A 24,999-nucleotide genomic window follows, 5' to 3' on the forward strand; every position below is an offset into this window, starting at 1 on the left:
GAGAGCAAATAACAAGGGGGTAACCATGGGCAACAAAACAGAGTCGCGAGCAGCAACACAGAGGTTCAGGGCTGAGCTGATACTCGGCTCAACAAGGAAGAAAGCGCCGCAGGACAAAATGGCGCTACTTAGCATTTAGCATTAAATGCTAAACAACAGATGACTGCTAATGAGCCTTTTCTGGCATTACGCTGATGTGACTGAGGCCATGCTGATAGCAGAAGAGTGGGACAGTGGTGAAGAGCAGGGCGTGTAACCGAGAAGTTGCTGGTTCGATTGGTCCCGCTGGGCCACTGCTGCTGTACCCTTGGGCAAGGCACTTAACCCACAATTGTAAATATCCAGCTGTGCAAATGGATAACGTGTTAGAATTATAATCTATGTAAGTCGCTCTGGATAAGATCGTCTGCTAAATGCCCAAATGTGCATTAACAGCTGGAGCGAATGTGGACAGGGAGACTGTGGAATGCATGGTGCTCTCACCTGTATCTCTCCTCCTGCAGCGTCTGCGTGATGAAGCCGTAGTCCCGCTTGAACTGGGCTTTGAGGCCCTCCATGTCGTCGGCCAGCTGCGTCTGCACCTCGCGGATCTCGCGCACCTCGTCCAGCAGCAGGGCCAGCTTGGCCTGGGCGTCATTGTCGGGGCTGCCGGCCGCCGGGTTCCCGTTGCTGTCGGCCGAGGCCGACGTGCCCGACGAGCACTCGTCGTCGCTGGGGTACTTGGGCTTGGCCACGATGGTGGCGCTGCCGCTGAGGGCACGGGCGCCGCCCTCCTGGTGGAAGGGCGACGGCGCCTCCATGGAGCTCTTGAGGTGCGCGATGTTGTCGGCGCTGCCGAACTTGTTGCGGATGAGGTTGGCGAACTCGCGGGACTTGTTGAAGAAGAACGGCGGCGAGAGCGAGACGCCGGGCCCGATGGTCTTCACCTTGTCCAGGCACGGGTGCCGGCCGCTCCCGCTCACGTCCTTCAGGCCGTCTTTCAGGCCGTCCTTCAGGCCGTCCTTCAGGCTGTCCTTGGAGGACTCCTTGGCCTCCTTGGCCTTGGCGGCGCCGTTGCTCTCGCTGTCCCTCATCCTCTTGTGGTACTGCTCCAGCTTCTTCTGCAGGTGCGCGATGCTCTGAGCCGACTTCTGGTTCTTCTTCTCGAACACCTGCTTGATGCGGGCGGCCTGCTGCTTGTCGGCGCTGTTGACCAGCTTCAGGTACTCGGCCACGTTCTCGTCGCGCGCCGTCTGCTCGATGCGCAGCTGCTCCGTCACCTTCAGGATCTTCTGCTGCAGGCCGTCGAGCCCCGCCCGGCCCCGCCGGAAGTCGGCCAGCGGGCCGTCCGACGAGCCCAGGTCCAGGCTGTTCTCGGAGCCGCCCCGCCGCATCGGCACCGGGATGCTGAGGACGTTCCCATCGCCGCTCCGGTCCGCCTGAAGGGGGGGGAGGCAAACAGAGCCGCGCTGGGTCAGACTCTCCGATCGCCACGTTACAGGACCGCAACGGTTTAGAACAGTCTACACCACAAGACCACCAAAGCTTTAAGAGGCTCTCCGAGGACCGCAAAATATTACCTACATGATTATATCATATATATGGTGCTCGCTTAACTTGAATGGATATACGTCTGTTCTCATGTGCTGGAAATTGCTCTGGAAAAGAGCGTCTGCTGAATGAATGTAATGTAATATATCTCGTGTATATATGGAAGACATTCTGAGCCCTCTGGATGAGATCAGATATCCCAATGGATTACTTCTGCCTTTTCCCTCTTCATCCACACCACCTGCCATTTTGCTTTAGATCACACTAGAGTCATTCCTAGCCCTCACTTTCACACTCTCAGCTTGTTGAAGCAGCTTCAGGCAAATAAACACCAGGAGACGGCGTCACTTCTAAAAGCCTTTGTGTGTAAATTAAACAGATGTATAATCTCCACAATGGAGCTCAGCGCCACCCGACCGTATTACGGAACTGTGAGTTTTGGAGAAAAGAACAAACCAGGTCAAGTTCTGAAAATCAAACAAGTGGATTTCCCTGTCAGATTCTGAGAACTGCACGAGTTAATTTCCATCTTAACTTGCTCTTCCTCATGCATGGCTCTGGCAGAGTTCACGGTGCTTTCCCTCTCGTATCTGTATCATTTGTAATTTAAAGGAGGAAGACAGCTGGCCTAGGCTGCTGACGGTACAGTAATCTCCAGAGCAATGTCAGAGGTTCCACTGTGACTGCCGTTTCCCCCCAAGGGTGCGGAGCAGCAACCGAAACGCCCTTCCTTATTACAGTCACAAGACAGGCCAGCACAGGACCGCATTCGGTCAGAGGCAAATCACCCTGTCTTTCACTGAGACCTCATTGTCCTTTCCCCCTCTGTGTTAGTCGTATGTGGCACACGTCTACATTTACGCCAGCAGAGTTTGAGCATAATAAAAAGGTCTCGTGAAACCTGAAACATTGTATTGTCCGTTTACTTATGTCCAGAGGAGAATACATTTTAAATGTTATCTACCGACACAAATGTGGAATTTGAAGGATTTCGGTTTAAGTGCCTTGTTCGAACCTGTAACTGAATTACAAGCCCAGGTCCTTCACCCCTCTGCCAGAACATTGTTTTAGTGTCTACTCAAGGAGACACACACACACACACACATCCACCCACCACTAATCTCTCACAGTAACACAGTGCTGCCACCTATGAGCTGCAGTGTGAATGGAGGGTATTAGTATCATAGTGCTGTGGTCTGGAGGAAGCACTCTCGAAGAGAGTACTACAGTTCCGCAAAGGTTTATATTAAATTTCCACTAGAGATGCTGAGAACTTTTCTAATCACAAATTACATATTCATGTCATAAAAACCAAGGCAACGCAGTATGCAGTAACACTGAGGCATCTAATTGAACTGTTACATCTCTTCAGCCTTGGCCCGCATCAACAATGATGTCAGCTGAGTTAGCAGCCAAGCCAGAGGGGTAGAACACAGCACTGAACACAATATTCACAACCACAAGCTCAAACCATATATTTTGCAATACACTCTAAAAATCCATCTATGATGGCTGTAACTGTCCTACTGTGATGCCCTACCAGTTTCCATAAGTCTGTGGTTCTGCCATATAGATCCCTACACTGGTACGATAGAGCTCAGCATGCACACACACTGAAATATTACCAGTGGATAGTACTGGGCAATCATACCAGAAGGCAATAAGTCTTCCTAATGGATTTCGCTGCACAATTTAATGTGGAAGGCATGTAAATTTCTCCAGCAAGAATAATGCTTTTGAAATTTAAAAAAAATGGCTGATGAGTTGATTTGCCCAAGGACATGTGCAGGAAAGCAATTTCAACATTTTTTCCCCATTTCATATTCATTGATTGCACCCATTCAGAGAGAGAGGTGAAGGTTTCACAGATTTTTTTTTTTTTTAAGTTTGCTGCAGAGAGAAAGGCATTTTCGATACACAGAGCGTGATTACGTAGCTGAACCTCTAAGCCGAAAGAGGTCTTCAATGCATCTCTGAAAGGCACCATCTCTGTGTGACTGAACAAAGCCCTTCTCAGCTAACGAAAATATGTTGAACTCAGTGACATCTGGAATATTATCAATTTAAGCTATTTGGTTAAAATGTCTGTACAACAGCCTAGCTATTCAATAGCACCTTTAACCCTTTAAGACCACTGCTGTTCAGAGCGACATAGATAGTTTACATGTTATACATTTATGCGGCTAGATATTTAACCACAGCAATTCAGGTTGAGTACCTTGCCCCAGGTTACAACAGCAGTGCCTGACCAGGGAACTGAATGGTAATCTTTGGGTTGCAAGCCCTGCTCTTTATCACTATGCCACACAGAAGGGCAGTCATTACTCCTGCCAATGTGAAAAGAGGCACCCTCCCCAGAAAGTCCTTTTTGTGAGAAGATATAGAAACAATGACCCCACAAAATAGCTTTGACCCACCGAAATTCTGGTCCCAATAAGTGCAAGTCCAGGCTATGTGCAGCGATTCACAATCCCGCCTCCTCCAAAAACACAAACAAATTCACTCTCCTTCTCCTTCTCACTCCCCTTTCTCCCACCCCCACCTTCCCAGACTCCTCTGCACATGCTCCTCGGAGCTCTGAGATACAGCTGCTGACGGGCAGGGCGTGGTTTGAAAGCCCGGCTGTGGTTAACTGGGTCAGGCCTGCACTTCAGAGCGGTTGCCGTTTTAACTCGAGTCCCATAACGTCCAATCAGTCCTGGCCCTCCTGTAGCCAACTTGTACTCATTTATAATTCACTGTGATTCGCTCAGTCGGCAGGAGCATGCAGGCCGGTAACCAAAACTGTGTCACTCCTCACAAAAAGAGAGGTAACTGGAACCTTGGTGTGGGCTTCTGACAAGCTTCAACTGCTGTGATCATTAGCGCCCTCCAGTGGTTAAATGTCATTTCCTCCATGTACAGCAGAGGGACCCACTTGGTGAGGGAGGGGAAGTGGCTTTTTGAGGGCCGCTACCTTTAGTTACAGACAACGATCCCTAAGTTAGACTCACAGAACCCTCAAAATCATGGCTTTGTAGTGCGTGTGTGTGTGTACGTGCACGTGCGCATGTGTGCAGGTGCATGCATGAGATGGCTGTGTGTGTGTGTGTGTGTGTGTGTGTGTGTGTGTGTGTGTGTGTGTGTGTGTGTGTGTGTGTGTGTGTGTGTATATGAGTGCATTTGGCGCATCTGTGATTTGATGTGCTCACTTTTGTTTACACAGAAGTGTGGGGCTGGAAAAAAAACACACAACTAGGTCAAAATCCAGGGCAGGTCTTATGATAAAAATATTCAAAAAAAATTCCACTGAATCTATAAAAAGCTATTTCGTTTTAAAAAAAACTATTTTCTAACAACAGCAAATTATGTTCGTCTGTTCCTGACACAGACATGTAAGCTTCCCAGGAAGCTTCCAGAAAACCCACCCTGCTCCACTGCGCCACACTGCAAGAGTCTGAACGCTTTGTGCTTCTATTCGGAGGCAAATATTCAAATGACGCTTCTATTTCCAGCATCTGAGAGAAATAGCTTGTGCTTCCCAATTGACATTTCTGTGATGAAGGGGATTCTGGGTAAGAGCTCCTGCCTCGACGCTCTGCAGTCACCAGTCGGGGAGGCCTGACATCTCCCCAATCGAAGGGAACACGTTCCTGGCAGCGGGAGGGAGCGTCTTGGATTCAACTCGGCGAATATTCATTAGGGGAGCTGCAGCCAAACATTGTCTTTCTTTCCCAATGTTAAAGTTACCAGTGAGTCCCGATAGCCTGATGGTGGGAGCACAGCTTCTGCACAGACGGACCAAACGTGATAAGCTTGTTTCGAATTCCTTTTGTCATAAACGCTCGATTCCCGTTTCCCCGTCTTGTTGGTCGCGTGCCACAGTTTTGACGCTTTCTTCACATGAAACGCAACCACATCCCTGACCGCTGCCAGCTGAGTTTCTAAGAGAGCCGAGGCCAATGACCGCTGAGAGGAAGGTTTGGCCCTAAAAATAGAAATTAGGAACAGGAGCTAAAACGAAACCAACAAACAGCAGTCTGCCCACACCGCTCAAACTCGGTTCACAGCAGAGTGAAGTCAGCATTTGTCGGCTCTCCACAGATGCACCTTAGTCAACACCAGTAAACTCTGCCGTTTCCGCTATGCGCCGGTCAGACCTCACGCCATCGGTGCGGTGCACCCCAACAGCAGTGCAGTGAAGTCATAGCTAGGGTTGGGTACCGAAACCCGGTGCCAATATACTGGATCGAGTCACAACGCAGATTTCGGCCCCTCATTTCGGTGCCTTTTAAACGCCTGAGCCTAGGGCTGGGCGATATAGCCGTCGCAATACATCGAATAGCTATTTTTAGCGCAATAAAAGCTATCCCCGGCATGTGGCGTTAGGTTTCTTCCTGTATGTTTTTCCCTTTAGTCATACCTGATGCGGGATCACACCTCCAGTTTTCCGAGGCCATGCGAAATGCTTCCGGGGGAAATACGCCACTCGTTTTCTATTCAATGTTGATATCACAGCAACAAATGCTGCTTCCATGTGGTAGATAGAAACACACCCGGTTCCCCACCGCTGGACCGTCGCCAAGCAGACGGGTGATGCAACGCGTTAGTGACCCGCGTGCTTTCTCTTCCTCATTCCCGTCCTTTCTGGGCCCCGGGGCCCTGGGGCTTCCAAAAACAGAAACCAGACCTGATGACTGCACAGCTTTCGGGTTACGGCGTCACCCGCAGAGCGGCCCGTGGTGGCATCTTTGGGTCTTATGCTCGGAGAAGCTTCAGCTGGTCACGGTGGTCAGATTTGGAGTTCTCTTTCATTTTCTATACATAACTATACATAACTGTGTCCTGGATAATGCACACAGGAATCTACCTCCTCCCCAAATTACCCAGCACAGTCAGCCTTTCACACTGTCACAGTGAACGGTGTTCTCGGGCCCACAGCTCCACTTCCTGGCTGAGGCCTGTCCCTATTGGACGAAGCTCTGCATGTGACCCATAATATGGAACAGTTCACAATTCCTTATGCTTATGGCACTGTGGTGTCCCGATTGGGAGTCACAGTGCAACAGGAGTCAGCTGATGAGTCCCAGCCTCCCAGCGTTGGTCACATGAGCGTAGGACTCCTCTCATGCTCCATATTCTCTCTCCCTCGCTCTCTCTCTCTCTCTGCAGTGCACATGATTTAAACACAGTCACCGTTCACTGACAGTCCCACTCCACTGCCTGCCGCTTTCACAGCAACAAACCACTCCGCTTTTGTGAATTCCATTATCCACTCAGCAGATGTAGGCCTGACGCTACATCTTTAAAATGACAGCAGGACGTCAGATTAAGCTGCGTTTCAGCCATCGGCTTCCCTCCAGAATTTATAACCCAAGTCGTCCCTGAATACTACTGCAGCCAGCGTAGTGCAGTCAGAGGTCACTGCGTTCAGTGTGTTAGAGGAGTCAGCGTACAGGGAGATCTTAGCTGGATAACATCACGGGATCAGTAGCTACGATGTACGCGTTTCCTTTCCAGTCAAAGCTACCACGTCCAATACAAATCATACTCAATCCAAGCCAAATTAATTGCGGATCAACGGTTAAACACAGCTTTAGAAGAGGAGCCCGTTTCTGCCACGTGCAGGAAATTCTCTCTGAGTGCTAAGCGACCGGGTCGAGCTAGAGCGGCGGCTGGGTCATTAATGGTGGACCCTCTCTCCCCAGCTGCCCAGAGATAGCCAGTCTGGCCGAGATGAGGGAGGAATCAATCAGCGAGTGGGTCCACGTTGCCCTCGGCCCACCTGGGGGGGTAATCCACAGATGCCCGGAGAGGATCACGGGGGGAAGGGAGGAGGGGGGGTTGCATCTGGGGCAGGTGCAACCGCATCTGGAGTTTTCCGTCAACTGCGTCACAGGCACGGAGATTACGTGGGACAGAATGTGACAGGGACAGCCAGGGGGACGGACAAGGACAACAGCGGAACTCGCCCCAGGCAAAGGAGGAGACAGAGGCGCGGCCAGCAAGAACCAGAGGGGTCAGAGGAACACACTCAGATAAAGATAGTGCACCAGGAATACACTCAAAGCTTAACTTCACCAATGGCAGAGGCAGACACAGAGAACAGGACCTGTGCTGTTACGTATAATATCTGTAATTACATTGTCATGCCGCCATGACTGCCAACTCAAAATTACTCATTCACAAGTTTAACTTGGCGTCCAATAAAGACTTATTACAGTTCAAAGATTGAAGGCGCTTACCCTCTCTATGCTGTAAACCACTCTGACACGATGTTTATAAGGGATTCATGGTTCACGGGACAGGATAATGCCGTGGATCATAACATTTACTCTCAGACTGGCCTGTCTACTGTCTATTGCACAGAGAGTGTATCAGGTATCACCAAGACAGAGACAGAGGGAGAGGGAGAAAAAGGGAAAAAGAAGGGGAGGGAGAGAAAGAGACAGAAAGGGAAAGAGGGGAAAAAGAGAGGGAGAGAGGGAAAGAAAGAGACAGAACCAGGGAGAAAGAAACAAAGCAAGAGAATGAAGGAGAAAGAGGGAGGCGTAAAGAGACAAGATAGATAGGGAAGGAAAGACAGAGCAAGAAAGAGTGAGTGAGAGAGGGGGGTAGAGAGAGGGGGGGGGTGAGAATGAAAACAGCAGAGATAGTGAAAGAGAGACAGAGAAAGCTGTAGTATCAGCGCCTGAGTCAGGGCTGAGTCACGGCCTACAGACAAAGCCTCCTCAGTTAGTTCAGTACACTTAAAGCACTGCCACCGGCGCTCACACAGGACTGGCAAACAGCACCACATGGTAGCCAACTGAGTTAAGAGCAGGGGGTTGTCCAGGCAGACAAAGGCTCCCAGAATAAGGAGTGATTTGCCCTGCTAGACAGAGGCATTCCAGGGCCTCGGTTCAGTAACCATGCAAGGCAGAGGCCCTCCAAGGACTTGGGCCAGTAACTGTTCCAGACAGAGGCCCTCCAGGACTGCGGTTCAGTAACCATGCAAGACAGGCCCTCCAGAACTTCGGTTCAGCTGCCCTGCTAGACTGTGGCTTCCTGGTCTGTGAGGCAGGCAGGCTACCTGACTCGGAGGTTCTGTGAGGACGCTAACGGGACACAGCGGGCAGCTGTGACCCTGCACCCTGAGCTGACAGCACCATCTGGGGCCCTCACTCATCAGAATTACACAGGGTGTTCATTTCTGTAACAGGCACCCTGACCCACTGCCACTTACCACACAACCATTTCAACATCATGCTCTCTAACCCATTTACACAGATGGATTTCTACTGAAGCTGTTAGCAACATCTGTCAGATCCAGACCATCCTCTATAGGAGTGGCTCAGGTTTAAAGTTTGAACCAGAAACTGACTGTGACACCTTTGGATTTCAACCACAGGCAAACCACCAAGGTAAACAGTGGGATTTCCAAAAGAATCCTGTCTGGACACTGCTCTGGCAACCTCACAAGGGAGTCTGAGGCATTTCTGACCACGATAAAAATCTCTCTGTGGGCAGCCGGAATACCACACGACCCCTGTGGGTTTACACACAAACAAACCCGAGGTATGAGCCTGAACCGCTTACTTTAGCGTGTCCTTTTGCTGGGTGTACACACACAGGCCCAGCGACAGGAGAAAATACAGAGGGGTGCAGCTGCAATCCACAAGGGGGAGGCACAAAAAGTCATAAATAATATGTAGACATCGGGATATAAGGGGACAACTGGGGGTGCACTGAGGTCCATCTGGGGGCTCAATGCACCCCATAGCTCCAGGCCTGCACACAGACACAAAATGAAAGAACGAGGACGCGGTCAGCATGCTTTCTCACAGCTCAGTAACCAGACGCAGTGGCACACCATCAGCACACTTTCTTAGCGGCTCGTTCTGCATCGTTAGCAGACCGAACAGCCATCCGGCGGCCTGCGCGAGCCGGTTAAGAGCGGAGCGCAGGGGTTGGGCCCGGCTAGGCCTCGCCGTGGAATCCCCCCTCTCCGGAGGAGACGAGCCCCGGACAGAACGAATCCCCGCTCGCCTCAAACCGCCCACGCCAGAGAGAAGAGAACGAGGGAGAGGGAGCAGAGAGGCATGTGCCGCCGCGTTCCTGAGATGTTGTTCCATTATTTTGAAGGCATAACTGCAGGGGGTAGAAAAGCGAGAGGTTGCATAACTATTACCGCTGACATGTTTACAATGCAATCACTGAACTTCGGAAAAAAACATAACATAATGGCTTCGGTTCTTTTCCTCATACCAAGGAGCATATTGTATACGCCTGAACAACCCATTATTCCAAACAGGAAGTTCTTTGTGCCTGCTCCTTGCCTGTGTGCGAGGGCGGGAATGAACACACGTGTGTATGTATGAGTGTGTGTGTGTGTGTGTATGTATGTGTGTGTGTGCGTGCGTGCACATGGGTGCATTTATGTACGAGAGCGTGTGGGAGTGTGTGCATGAGCATTCTTGCATGCATGTATGTGCGTTTGAGAGTGCGTATGTGCGTGTGAGTGTATGTATGAGAGTCTGTGCGCTTGTGCACATGTGTATGCCTGTGTCTGGCTGTGCATGAGTGTGAGTGTGTGTTTGTGTGTGTCTACGTGTGTGCGCGTATGAGAGCGTGTATGTGCATGTGAGTGTGTGTGTAAGTATGAGGGTATGTGTGCTTGTGTGTGTGTCTCTGTGTGCATGTGAGTGATTGTGTGTGTATGCATGAGAGCGTGTGTGTTTGCGTATGTGTGTGTATGTCTGTGTGTGTGTATGTGTGTGTGGATAGGTGGAAAGCCCCTCTCTGCCAGCTACCAGTGCCAGAGAGAGAGACCCGTTTCTTGGCGTGTTTCCCTGGACTGTACCCAGCGGGGTCTGCTGAGGCCAGCCAGATCAGACCTGTGTTACGTCCCTGCCCTGCCCCGCTGTAAGCCAGAGCCACAGAGCCCTCCCTGGCCTAACATCGTCTGACAGGGCCCTCCCTAGCTGGATTAGAGGGCAGCCAACGGGCACAGACAGATTCCCTCTCCCTAACTGGACGTGAAAACAGGGACAAATTTAAGGGGGACTCCAGCCCCCTCACCCGAAACCCCCGACCCCCTGTCTGCAGCCCACCTCCGCAGTGGATTCTAGAGAACAAAAGGAGGGCACATTCCCTTCTTGTTGTGGCTGATTGGAGATAATTACAGTCTGACGAGCCACTACCGAACCACGCTCCCAGGGCTTAAGCTCTGACCCGTGTTTGAATGGATTTTTGATTCTTATCAGCTAAAGCACACAAAGTAAACGAAATTTCTCTCGACTTTACTCCTGCTGAGATCAACCCTGCACCGGGGGGCCACAGACAGCCCACTGGCAGCGGGAGCGAAATCCTCTTTCAGCTGCAACCTCCCTCCTAATAATAACCTGCTCTAAAATCCAAAGGTATTCCCAAGGAGGGCTGACTTTCAGCACACCCAATGCGCAAACACCGCTGAACCAACAAAGCTCCTGCTCGTCTCGCTTTGCAGATTCAGGCTCCTTGCATGGTCTCTTTGCTCAAGGGTCACACAGGATTGTGAAAATGTAACATTCCTGCCACAGGCTGGTCCCTGTGCCTCTCTCCCCGCTGGGTGACTCTCCAGCTCTGTGCAGGGAGGTCCACACTGGAATTACATTCATTCAGAGCCTCCACTCTGGACAGCTGAGCACATATTATTAGTTGGTATCGGCTGAATAAATAAGATTGGTTGATGCCAGCTGAATAAATATTGTTAGTTGACATCAGCTGACTAAATATTATTGGTTAATTCAAGATGAATGAATATTACATCAGCAGTGGGAGGCCAGATTCCTGTCCGTGAGCAGGTTAGGGCTGAACTCATGAGCTGTAACTGTGTACAGTCAATTCAGTGTCCGCCTCAGTGAAATGTACACTCAGAACAGCTTCAGTGCGAGGCGCTCTAGGCTGAATGGAAAGAACAGTCCAATCCGTGTGAAAATGGGCCTGGATGTGGTTTGGGCGACCGCACAACAACCGCAAAACAACCGTTCACCAACCAGTGCAGCGGCAGTGCGGCATAGTGGTTAAGGAGCAGGGCTCGTAACCGAAAGCTTGCTGGTTCAATTCCCCGCTGGGGCACTGCTGCTGTACCCTTGGGCAAGGTACTTAACCCAGAATTGCCCCAGTAATTCTTAATTATTTTTAAAAAAACTGTAACCGATGTAAGTCACTCTGGGTAAGAGCGTCTGCTAAATGCCAGTAATGTAATGTAATGTAATGTAACCACAGAACCGCTCAGCGACCATGCATGACCTCAGGAGCCCTCGCAGCAGGCCTGGTGCAGCGTGGTTGTTCCCCAGGGGCTTTCACGCTGTGCTAAGGAGCAGGCGCACGGGTGCATGAGTGACAGGGCCACTAACACAAGGAGACGGCGGCCACACAGGACGGGGACAGGCCGCTCCTGTGGAACAGCGTCCTTCCCCTCGGTCCTCACACTCCCCTGCGGCTGCCTGCGTCAGACACGTCTCCACAGACCAGACTGCGCCTCCAGCATGCTCTGTCACCTGACAGTCTAGTCAGGAAATAAAGGCCTTTTATCCAAAGCGACTTACAAATGAGGTAGAGTACAACACAAGCAAAAAAACCTTTTTTTTGTCCAAATGGTGGTCACGTGACGGGGGAGCCTGCTCATCGTGAAGCTGGAGCCCCTGGATTCACACTGCGGGGTCAAAGGGCAGGATTACCCAAAAGGGGTGGATCTTCGGAGGCTTGTTTTCCCAGCTCTGCACCCTTGCAGGTGTGACACCTTCTAGATAACAGTGTGAGGTCAGTACAGCTATGAAATACTACACTCAACCAGAGTACACCATCATTCAACACGCAGTACACAAACGAGCGTACAGCAAAACAAGCCCAAGAAATCGGCCTTTGATTTTAGGCTCGGTCACATCTTCCTGGCCCCTTACTCCTTACTGGACCACGACAGCGCAGTCCTCTTGACAGGACTCTCACCTCACCAGCCCAAGTCGCTCACGCCACCGTCTTCAAATCCGCACACGTGGAGTCTGAAGGAGATTACTCCGAGCGATCTCCACTGCAATTCATCGCACTACTCTAAATGCTAATTCCCTGGACCCGAGCTCCTTTACAAACACGGCGCACAGCGTATCACATCATAGCTGCCACTATCTTTAGCCAGACCCCTGGAACAGAGCTAAATGAATTCTGTCCCTCCCCCCGCCCCCGGGCTCAGAAGCGCACCTGGGTTGATATCTGCTATCGGATCGTGGCGGATCGACTCTGCTCTTATCAGCTCTGTGAGCCTATTGTTTTGACAGGGCTGAGCTCAGTAATTCAAGCCATATTAAACGTATCTTCCTCGTTCCCCCTGCTTATGCCCTGGGGATACGCCTTCCCCATGCGTGTGCTGACACATTTGGAGTCACATGCTTCAAAGAGAGAGGGAAGGAGCAAAGGGGGGGGGGGGGGAGAGAGATGGAAGAAGAAGAGGGCAGGAGAGAAGAGAGGAAGGGACAGAGAGGTGGGAGGGAGAAAGGCAGGGAGTGATGAAAGGAGAGGGAGAGAGACAGGGAGAGAGAGAGCCAGGGAGGGAGAGAAGGAAGGAGAGGAAAGGAGAGAAGAGAGGAAGGGAAGGAGAGAGGAGGGAGGAAGGCAGGAAGTGATGAAAAAAGAGGGAGGGAGGGAGGGAGATAGAGAGGATGAGGAAGGGACAAGGAAGGAGTGATGGGGGGAGACAGATATTGGGAAGGAGAGAGAGGAACAGGATGCAAGGGGCCCCTTAGAAGACTTCATGCTTCTAGGTCCTCACATGGATTAGGACCATTGCTCTGCAGATTTCCAGTGTAAACCCTGGTTTAGATGTTTATGGAGTGAATATGGGGAGGGGGTCGGGTTACACAAGAACAGAGGTTATCTGAGGTTGTTTGGAGGTGGGAAAACAAAGCATAACAACTGAGGCATCCTACCACCAGAACAATTAGTCACGGCTCAACTCAGGAAACGGCCCTTCAGACAAACTTCTCTGGGTCTGGACTACGAATATCAGAGAGGAATTTAAGAAGAAATTTAAATACCAAATTTTTACCCTGAGGTATTTAATCCCATCTATCAGATTCTGTGAAGCAAAAAGGAAATGGCATTTAGAATCGTCCCGACACACTCGGCCAATCGCAGGACCTCCCAACATTCCGAGGAAGAGCACGCTGCCCCAGACGCTCGGCGGGGCCAGTTGCGTAACACTGTCACTTTGAGGGCACTGCTGGCACCGAGAACTCCCTCCGAATAAAGTCACTGCGTTTGTTGCGAACTGCTGGAGTTGAGGAGCACCGCCGGCTTTCCGTAAGCTTCCGTGACAGAGAGCAAATGAGATTTCCTCTCCACACGCCTCCTTTTCCCGCTTGGTGACTCCGTGCAGAGTGGCAGGGGACCTGAGGGCTCCAGACTGGGTACTCCACGGGGACGTGGGATGTTTTCCCAGAGGCCCCTGGGGCCGCCTCTGTCGGCTGCTGCACCCCCGAGCGACAGGAGGCTTGCAACAGCAGGACGGGGCACGCTCCCGTGGAGAACAGGTTTTCAGAGGAGACAGACAACAGACTCTCCCTCTCTGTTTTTCTGTTTCTCTCTCTGTCTCTGTCTGTTTTTCTCCCTGTTTTTGTCTCTCTCTCCTGTCTGTCCCGCTCTCTGTTTTTTTGCTCTCTCTCTTTTTGTCTCTTTCTCCTTCTATCTCTCTCTTGCTTCCTCTGTCTCCATCCTGGTTTCTCTTTTTCTCCTTCACACATGCAAATCCAACTCACACCAGAAAAATCCTTACACCCTAATCACAAAAAGAGCAGCTTCCACTCCAGTTATAACTGGATTCGGGGAAACACAAACTAGATTTTGCTGAAAACCTCTAAAGAGCACAAAGATGACATCACCCGAAAGGATGAAGTGGACTCGGATGTACACCTTCAAAAACAAAACGGCGCTAAATGCTAATCTCCACGCATGCTCGAATTTTATAAAGGTGAGAGACACCAAGACATTCAGAAAAATAAACACACCTCCGCAGCACAGCGCAGAATGAGGTCAGGCTGTAGGTGTGGCTGGAGTAATCTCTTTCTGGCAGAGACTTTGATCTCAGGTGTGACAGGTAAGCGTAGCGGAGCTGCCGCGAACTGAGCGCCTCGTGTCCCGACCTGCCGAGAAAGGCACGCCGCTCGCGTCTAGCGCGGGGCCGCCGAAAACAAATCTGACACGTCACATGACTAGAGCTGGAGAGTCCCTCCGCAACAGGAAGTCTGTGCCTCGCGGAGATTGCCTCTGCTGTCAAGTCTACAGATGGAAGCACAGGCGGGGCCTGTTCTGCACGACAACAACAGAGAGGCAAACTCTTCCTGAAAACCAACCTTAATTTTACCTGGATCCAAAGCATTATGGGTAGAAAAACTGAATGCTTTGATTAACGTCATACAGAATGAGTATAATTAATGGTATTATGAACCAGATAGATCCCCATCTGTAAGTGAGCCTATCAGTATATTTCAGCTTCCTTCACGAATATATTAACACATGAAAACATTTTTCGTACAAAAAAGCTTTCGGGAACTTTAACAGACACCGCTCCTGTGACTCTCACCCTTTATCACAGAGACATTGCCTGTGTGTCAAATTTAATCGCACAGCCCATGTGACTCAATCAGACACAGCTCCACCGCCGCAGAGACAGCTTGGGTGTCGCTCACTCCATCTTTAAACGCTGTGGGGAGCGGGACACGGGATTACAGAGACAGAGCAGAGTCAGACCCATGAGCCTGTAACAGCTGGCGGGACAGCTTTGTGCGTACGTTTGGGACCTTAAGTTGTTTCGTGGCAATTAAAAAAAGTTGAAGATGTTCCCTGGTACGAGACAGATAAGTTAGGCTCCCTTAACGGTCGTCCCTGATCTGCGTTACCTTTTACGTAAGATCGGCCCAGCCAGCTGTGAAGCCATCTGTTGTGGCCCTCGCCCGACCCCCGGGGGAGAGGAAGGCCCTCGGGGAGAATCGCGCCCCCGTGGGGCGATGTGCACACGGGTCACCGTTCAGGCGACGGGGTGAGATTAGACCCCCCCCTCTTCCGGGGCCCTCTCCCTCCCCCTCCCCCTCCCCGCCCTCTTCTCTCTCTCTCTCTCTCTCTCTCTGTTCCTCGCCTCAGCTCCCCATGTCTCCTTACCCACACGACAGTCACAAGCCATCGATTCCCTCCCTTCCTCCACCGCCCACCTTAGCACATCAATGAGATGAGAGTTATCTTCAAAAGGCTCCGGGCCGGTAACGATCGGGTAATGGAATCGGGAGCCCCGCTGGGTTTGGCGTTAGATTTCTGACATGCTCCGACGGAAAGAAGCAGGGCCAACAGACCGAGGCTGCGGTCCGAGACGGCGCGGACACGCAACATTCTCCACAGAGCACAGGCTATCAGCACCCGGCCCACGCACAACACGTTCCAAATGCATTATGGGAACACACAAATGGGTCCGCCGTCCCATTCCCACATCAAAACTAATCTGCCACCAGCTGAACGGGAGTCAGACTCCACCTATAACTTACGTGTTCACTTCAAGGACCATAGAGAATCGGCAATGACTCATAGCTGCGCACTGAACGTTTTCCTCACCCCTGCCTTCAGGAAAGCATATTTGCACCAGCATGCGTGTTGACCGATGCTCGGTTTCCCAAGGGCGAAAACGCGATGAGGTGTGACAGTCACGTGCAGGCTGTGAACACGGACACGTTCCCACCAGTCAGAGTTAAGAGACTCCCGGGCCCTTCCAGAAGCGTGTGACCACAAAACCACTACACGCACGCTAAGTACTCAGATAGCTGAAAATAACGCTGCTGATGGTGTAACGGCTTCTGAAGCCAGGAGGAATGCTTAGGCAACAATCCGATTGGTCTAAATGCGGGAATCATGTCACTAGAAAAGTAGATTTCTTGCCTTTGTTTAAGTACAGGCTAAAGCACTCTTCTGGCAGATGGTTACAAAATCTTTAAGATTCAGACACATATTCCAATTCCACAGATCCAACCATTCAGAGCCAGCTTTGGTCCCCATGTCATATCTACGCTATATTCTCTGCCACTTGGATCCATTACTGGCCATTTAATAGGCTCAGCCGTAGCTTGGCTGCCAGCGCTGCTCAAACACACTGCCAAATGTCATAATGGGATATGATGACTAGCACTATAACCTGCACAGAGGCAGGGCTCTATCTGCTCTACCGTGCCACCGCTGGGCTGCCCCTAAAAAAGCCCCACTACAGTCAAAATCACTTCCACTGTACTTAGCCACACGGTTTCACAAAAAGAAACGGCAAATGCGAGAACGACAGTCACGACACACACTAAAGACCCTCGCACCGCACCAGACTGAAGAGGTTCCTCACAGACACAGTACTACTGGCAGAAGGGGACAGGAAATTATGGGATAGGCAGCGCTTGAACCTGGCACGGAGTCATTTTACACTTCCAGTCAGGTAGTGAATAATTTACCTCCAAATAAGTTTGAGCTGCATTCGAAATGCATAGGCTGCTTTTAAAGGCTCTAGTGAAAGCTGGAAGCTGAATAAAATTAACAATGATATTGGTAAAAAGGAGGCCATGTTTTCTGGTACTCACATTCTGTCCCTCTCATACACACTCTCTCTCTCTAACACACACACGCACGCGCACACACACACACACACACACACACAGAGAGAGAGGGGGGGGGGGGGGCTGGTCTTTTTTCACCATATTAATCCAAATTCCTGACCGGGAGCACGATGTCTCCGAGTCCTCTCTGTAATGAGGGCATGGGGGTAGAGATGCCTCCACAGGACGCCCACAGGGAGTGATTAGGAATGATCAAGGGCATCTGACCCCTCATCCTCAGCAACCATGAGAAGCAATGCTAAGCAATGCTTTTCAGCGCTGTTGAAAAGTCACATCTGAGCCCAACTTTTTTACGGCGCGAGATGCGGCTGGCACATGAAACGAAGGCTGTGACACAGAAATCAGCCCCCCGTCAGAAAGAGACTGCCAAAACAGCACACAGATAAGAGACGGCGGCTTTTAAAAAGAAAAGCCGGACCGCAGATATGAGACAACATCATGACGGTACTGCGCTGAAGATGGAGTGGAGCTTGTTTTCACTTAGCCCGCTCGAGCAGGGCCAGAGTGGATAAAAGAACCACTCCAGACTCTCAGCGGATCAGCGCCGGGTCCATTTTGCCGTAATCACTTCTGCTTCTTTATCTCCCCGAGTCTCTCCACTGGCTGATGGAACCTTTTAGCCGATTTAGGCAAAAAAAACAAAAAAAAACAAAAGACAAGCTGCCCAAAACTCCGGAGCACCCCAGAAGGGAATATTTCAACACAGTGAACATCTGCTTTACCGATGAAGACTTTGCAGAGTTACGCAAGGAGTGCCATGGCTTTGCTGTATAACACATGAATGAACAAACAGCTGGAACAATCCGTTTTAGGTTCATCTTACCCCACTCCGATTGCACCCTGGACAACCCTTTATGCTAGGGCATAAAGCATGATCGTCACACTCTACATTAACAATCCATTACCAGTTCATGTGTTGGCTTCTATTGATTTAATCTCCTCTTCATATGAGGGTGTGGGAAACCCTAGGCCGTTCATGTGGATGTCACTGTGCTGGTGGACATGGGGATAGAGTAGGATGCTGTGTACTATGCTGGCCTGGGCTTCAGCTCTGCTAGAGACCATAATGAGTGCATACAGATCAATACTGCTCGTCTATACACCAATAACGATATTGTTACTTTGGCATTTACACTGATCGATGCCTCCCCAGAGATGCGCATTACGCTTGCAGTGGTGAGACCCGGACATTAATCATGCTGTAACCGGACATCTGCCTTGACCGCTGTTTCATGCTGCTGCTTTGACCGCTGCTCCACGCTGCTGCTCTAACCTCTGCCCTGGCCACTGCTCACCGCTGCTGCCCTGACCACTGATCCACACTGCTGCCGTGACCACTGCTCCCCATTTCTGCTCAGAGGAATGATCCACACTGCTGTTCTGACCACTGATCCACACTGCAGCCCTGACCACTGCTTTTCATTGGCCCTAAACACACTGCTGCTCAACTAACCAGTCTCCAAAACAGCAGAATAAAGTTCATGGTTAAAACCATCTTACTTCATAGTTTTGCCACCAACGGGGTCCCTGACCACTGCACGTTACAGGCTTGAACAGACAGTCCCTATCTTCCCATGCATATTATCTCCCTTAATCCCCTCTTTCTGGGACATGGATTAAGAGCATATTCACTTCCACACTGGAAAAAAAAACTCATTCACCCATGGAGTACTCCCCAAATCTTACCCGAATTACCCTGAACTGCAAAGCCCTAACCGACCACTGAGAGGGACTGCCAGGGTGCCAAATTTGCGGAAACGAGGGTCGGTCGGTTTGCGCCGATCCCAAATTCGGATCAACCAGCGGTCAATTTGAGTGAATAATGAGTTTAACACCGACGTGTGAGCAGACAGTATAAACCCGTAATCCTGTCATGCACCAGAAGGGTTTTCCCGTTAATGTGATGAAAACGATATTAAGCACCGGCCGCACGGGCACACCACGATTTTGGGGGGCTAGCGGTTAACGCAGACGACCCCTCGTGACATCGGGCCAGCCCCCGAGGTGATGAAATCCACTCGTTGGGTTTTCACAGTGCAGAGCAGTGTAGCAGAAGCCAGAAAAGACGCATTAGAGAAGGAAAAACAGGGAAACAAGGCTTTTTTTCTACCCCCCACTCCGTTTGACCCTTCAGATCCTTAAAAATCAAGATTCCTGTTAACGAACCACAGCCTCTAATTATTGATTAATCAGGAAATGGTAAAGTTAAAGTTCACGCCCAGTGTTTACCCAGAGTGCTGCTCTCCTCCAGCTGTCACTCAAAAAGAGGTTTCACTGCAGGGATTTATGGGTACTAACGCAGAGCTTGTTTTCCTTGTATTATAAAAAAGATTGAGCCGTTATACACATATATGAATATACAGTATGAGAAAGCATTTGTGCGTACACATACACACACACACACACACACACACACACACACGCACACACACACACACTTCACTCCCTACAAACCCAAGACAATCTATAAAAACTAAGCTTCCCTTCATCAGTAATCCAGAGTGATTTGCATTGCTTAGATGTTACACCGCACTACTATGTGAAAGCTGGGCCTTCTCACCAGAGTGCAACAACAGCATCTCCCCGAGGAACCATGCCCTGTCTACGAGCGCCAGGCAGGTCTGGCGGTTACGAAATGTGACTCAAAGCCCAGATGGGGCTTCCCCTCTCACCTTTAAGGAAACCCAACCACAAAAGAACTAAAAAGGTGACCGATGCAAATCACTTCTGAAAAGGCCACCCACCAGTCACTGTAATCCACGGTTATAAATTCTTACCTACTCCTACTGCTCTGGATTACCTTCTGCAGTTACTCTGAGGCCTGCTGGGTAAATATCACTCCCAGGCATCCTAAACGACCTACTATGAGTAATACACAGAGATGACACACACACCATGTGTAAGATATCTCTAGGGATCTAAAATACTAGACCTCTGAGCAGCAGTTAGAGCATGTTCACCATGCTAACAACAGGCTAGCAATGACTCATCTTCCAATATCGACCCAACGCTACATGAGTGAGGTCCACACTTGCTCACCCCCTTCCTCAAAAAAGCTCTGACACGTCCCTAACCCGATGCCTTTAATGCTATCGCTACAGCCTCAATCCCCTCGGGGGCTACAGCGGGGGCAGGCGTTAAATGCAAACAGCGGCTAACCCCTTAACACTCGGCCTGCACCGGGTCGAGCCTATTTTAAACACAAACGCGCGAGTTTCCGTTGCACAAAAACAGGAACCCGGAGGAGCCCTTTAAGAGCACAAGGGCCCACAGTGTTCCCAGGAGAGGAAACTTCAGCGAGCGAAAATCGAATCTTAGAAACGAGAAAACACTCAGTCCCTCAGCGACTCTTTAAGACAGGAAAATGTTTGGGTCACACGGGTAGGCCTCACCAGCTGCCAGGACTCAGAGGGCAAATACTTCCCCGTGGCATAAACTATATCTCCCAGCCGTACACAGCGGAAACCGAAGTTTGCGCTCTGGGTAACGGTTTTGATGGTAATTGGTCATAATGAAAGGTAGCCTATATTTCAGTACAGGCTTGTTTTGCTCTTTGTCAAGATAGTCAAAAATAACAGCGTACAGCGCTTGTGTCGATGTCTGTAGTAGTTATTTTGATGCAAGCTTTCTTCCTTGCGAATTTCAGCAGTGTTCATAAATCATTTAAGACGGCTGCGACCGCTGCGCTGCTGAGCCCCGAGCCCCCATTTCCCACCCCTGTAAAAACAGCCACTTGGTGACTGTGTATGACTCTACACAAGTCAGGCCCTATCTCCCCACACCAAACCAAACCGAACAACCCCCCCCAAACTGACCCCTTCTCTCCCTCCCCCGACATCCTCCTCTGACACAGCAAGGCACGCTCTATTTCTCCGGCCTCCGTGAGCGGAAGACTGACTCAAACTGTGCGATTCTGTCCTGTCTGTGAGTCTCCTCACGACAGAACAGCACAAGGTGGAAGCCTCATAGCGTTATTCAACCCTGAGCAAACTAAAGCCACGAGCAGCCACCGCCACACAAGAGCCCTTGTCCACATCATACAAATGTTGTCTCCTGCCAGCCTTATGAATCCCCCACCATAGCCAATCCATATTTGCCTCATCTCTGTGTATTTGCTTAGCACACATGCTTAAGCAAGGTGGCTTATATTCACATTACATACCACTGATTCATACAGAAAGAGATCTACAGAGGTCAGGCTAAGAGGCTTTTTCAATGGTACAATTACAGCATACCACTAGTTGTTTCCTCCCTTCTACTGGACTGTGTGGGTTTATAAATCCTGCTATAAACACGCCTTTGGCCAAGTAAACACAATCCTAATGTACAGCTAGCACAGGCTTAGGATGTTGTATAATGAAACGAGGAGCTATTTAAGAGACTGTAACGGGAGAATGAGGGGTAACAGAGACGCTCTGTTTTGTCCTTTCGAGGGGAGCGTGAGGGCCGCACCCATCGTGCGATGGGGCCATTGTTCATCCCCGGCGGTGTGCTGGGTAACGCTGTGCCGGCTGTTTTCATAAGCAAACGCAGGGAGGCCGGGAGCGGGTTATTGTAAGGGCATAGCTATGCGAGTCTGCTCAGTGGTGGGAGGGGGAGGGGGGAGGGGGCAATGGCTGTACATTGCACAGGTATGATAAGAAAAGCCCAGGTCATGCACTGCACGTGCGTGCACACTCTCACTCTCACTCACACTCACACACACACACTCACAGAGTCCCACACAAATTCCCACACAGATTCCCACAGACATGTATGCACGCACACATCTCCACACACGCAGCATGAACAAACACACATTCAGATCAGATGTGCACACACACACAAAGACGCACACGCACACACACACACACTCTCTCTGGGGGACAGCCAGTGATCAGGCCTCTGTTGCAGTAAAACACTGCTCCAGGCTGACAGTGACAGAACGGCATCTTTTATTTATCAAGACAAAACCATCAGATGCTTGATCATTCCAGTCTCATGGCCAGGGGTCCTCTCCTTGAGCTGACATCCATTTCTACAAAGAAACTGTCAGCTGGAAATGAGGGGTTGCACTTAAAACTAATGTACTGCTTTGTGCACTCAAGACTTTGTAACTAAACTTGGCCTGTTCCTGCCGTAAGTAACCTAGATTAATGCCAGCCTGTTCAGGACACACTGCAAAACTTCCCCTGTGAAACCCCTTAAAAGTGATCATCAACCACGTCAAAAGTACCTAAAGTGTGCCATCAGGGACTTAGTTCCCAGAGATTCCTCTATCTTTAGACCCAGCCAATCAAAGCCGATTTAGACAGCCTACATATTAATAAATCAGAGTCGAAGCGAGGGCTTTTTTGCTGTGATAACGTGATCTTTTTGGTGAGTTCCGAAGGGCGTAAGTCTCCCCTCGGGCCTAAATCCGAGCGCTTTCACTCGCTGTCGTTCGGAGTGCTGGTGCTGTGGGAAGCGGTCTGCCCGGGCTTAGCACACCGGTTCAGTCATAAGCCCCCAGCTCTCATCACACAGGCAGGACAGTAGGAGCCTCACTGAACCATCTGCTACACAACAGCAACCGTACCTGCAACACGTACCATTCAGTTCAGCGCAGAACCACTCCACCAGTCCACCTTACAATGTAACCACTGCGGCTTTTTGCAATAGACTGAATAATAAGTTTATGTATTAAAGTCTGGCCTGGCTGTGTAGCATAGTGGTAAGGCCCAGGACTCATAACCAACAGGTTGCCAGTTTGATTCCTTGCTGAACACTGCTGCTGTAGCCTTGGGCAAGGTTCTTAATGGACATGCCTCAGTAAATATCCAGCTGTATAAATGGATAACTGGTAACTTGTAAAAATTGTAACCGATGTAAGTTCCTCTGGATAAGGGCGTCTGTTAAATGCCAAAAATGTAATGCAATGAAAGGCCTTTTTATTCCTTTTTTGCTCATTTCAGTGACAGCCACACTTGTGGGGATGTGAAAGAACCTTACATAAGTAGTTAAATCTGCAACTCAACTAATCGCAAAGCACCATACCGTTACAAGGAATCCCCCCCGAGTTCTTTTAGTGCATCAAGCCTTAAAAAGTAGAACAAGCTCATCTGTCATCTACATGATCAAAGTAATACAGTACAGAGAATGCCTTCATGTCATTACAGCAGAGACTCCCATTTCCAGATCCATAAAACAATGAAAGCAAGGCACACCCTCAACTCCTGTGGTAAACAAAGAGTAACTACCCAAACCAGGAAGTAAGGCTCGTTATCCCTTTATGGGTATCTTAACGATGAATGTGACCCTTCGGCCCTTCAAGATGAGAAATGCCAACGTTTATGAGCAAGCTGTAGTCTCCTCCGGTGACGTACAACGGACTTGTTTGCTTCTAAAAATGTTATTCCTCTTTGAAATTTAATGAGGAGAAAAACTGGGTTAGAAATGCGTTGTTTGTTAATTGCACGAGGGGAAAATGGACCGCAGGAAAGCACTATCCCTCCAGGATGCGTGTGAAGAGAAACGGCTGAATGTGTTGGTAAATCTGCGCTACATCAATGATTGTCTGGGCTGCCTCACAGGAACTCTGGAATTTCTCAGCTCCTCCACTTAGTCTGGGCTGATCCCCCTGCAGGCTAGTCTGACATTCCTGCCAGCCGCCACTCTCCACTGCAGACTACAGGCGACAGGATCGCTGGAGAAGTGACCGCACTAATCGACAGACAGGGCCTGAAGCCTTGAAGTCAGCCTCGAGTTCCAGATCCTTCACCTTTGACTTTTCTCATCCTCCTCCTTGTGCTGTAGTCTGTAGGCCAGCAACATGCATCTGGTTCAAGGGCAACGGTCCAGAGCAGATGTTGTACATATCCACTGATTTTTACACCATCTGGATGGGCGGACATTGGACACAGGGGATTAATGTAGCACATCCACATAATATGAAGATTAATGGGCCTGTGCAGTGTCTGCTCAGAACTGAGGCCCAGCCACAAACAAGGAGGCAGGGTTTTTATCAGGCAACCGGTGCAGCGATAGAGGCGGTGCCAGTTCCGCTGCAGACTCTAAAAGCCCACACTCGGATCGATGGGCTGTAACTCACACCCCCACAGAGCCTGGGCCGACAGCGCTCGGCTCGGCTCACTGTCCCACACTCCATTCTGAGGGAGTTTCGGAGTGAATCAAGCGGCCGCCTGCATCATTCATACAGACGGAAGGACTGGCGAGAGAGAGAGTGAGAAGAAGTGTGTGTGTGTGTGTGTGTGTGCATGCGCTAGTGTGTAGGGGGGAGAGGGAAGAGAATCCTCGGGTTGCCATGACGACGGCGGGCCGTGGAACGCTGGCCACAACATCACCACAGAACGGCGCGACCTGTTGCTGAGGTGGCAAAGCATCGCCTCAATGTTTTTAAAACAAGCTCCGCTATCTCCCCTGCCAGCTGCACTGCCTCCACTCACGGGGACAGCAGGTAGGTCTATACATCTCACTAAATAATAACGGACTGTTTAACGGACGCCCTTATCCAGCTCAGATTACACAGCTTACATGTAGCATAGTACCCGTGCCATAGAATATGTGCTGAAGCAGCCCTGGTTAAAGACAGCAAGAAACCTGGGAATGAGGAACTGTAACTTAGATTGGGTTTTATGTTCCTTTCTAAGTCCAGTACCATATGTTCTCCTCAAAATCCCAGTAACTTGAGCCTCACACCATATTGCCATCAAGCAGGTACCGTTAAGATGAACATGCCACGCTGCCCGCTAAGCACCTGAGCGTCGCGCTTAAAAATGGGTTAAACCTTCCGAAGTATGCCGCGCATGCAGCGGGGTTGAAGGTGAACTCGGCATGGGTCATCTAGTGATTAGAGCAA

General features: G+C 50.2%; 1 protein-coding gene across 2 annotated transcripts in view; it reads right to left on the minus strand.

The window, feature by feature from the left end:
* Nucleotides 1–24,999, minus strand: part of tmcc3 (transmembrane and coiled-coil domain family 3) — a 62,035-nt gene that overhangs the window by 3,204 nt on the left and 33,832 nt on the right. For both annotated transcript variants that reach the window (XM_036520023.1, XM_036520022.1), the window contains exon 2: nucleotides 484–1,418. In XM_036520023.1, the coding sequence (XP_036375916.1) occupies nucleotides 484–1,418 (935 nt within the window). The remainder of the gene's footprint in view (nucleotides 1–483; nucleotides 1,419–24,999) is intronic.

The sequence above is a fragment of the Megalops cyprinoides genome, chromosome 25, assembly GCF_013368585.1.
Source record: "Megalops cyprinoides isolate fMegCyp1 chromosome 25, fMegCyp1.pri, whole genome shotgun sequence".
Lineage (NCBI taxonomy): Eukaryota > Metazoa > Chordata > Actinopteri > Elopiformes > Megalopidae > Megalops > Megalops cyprinoides.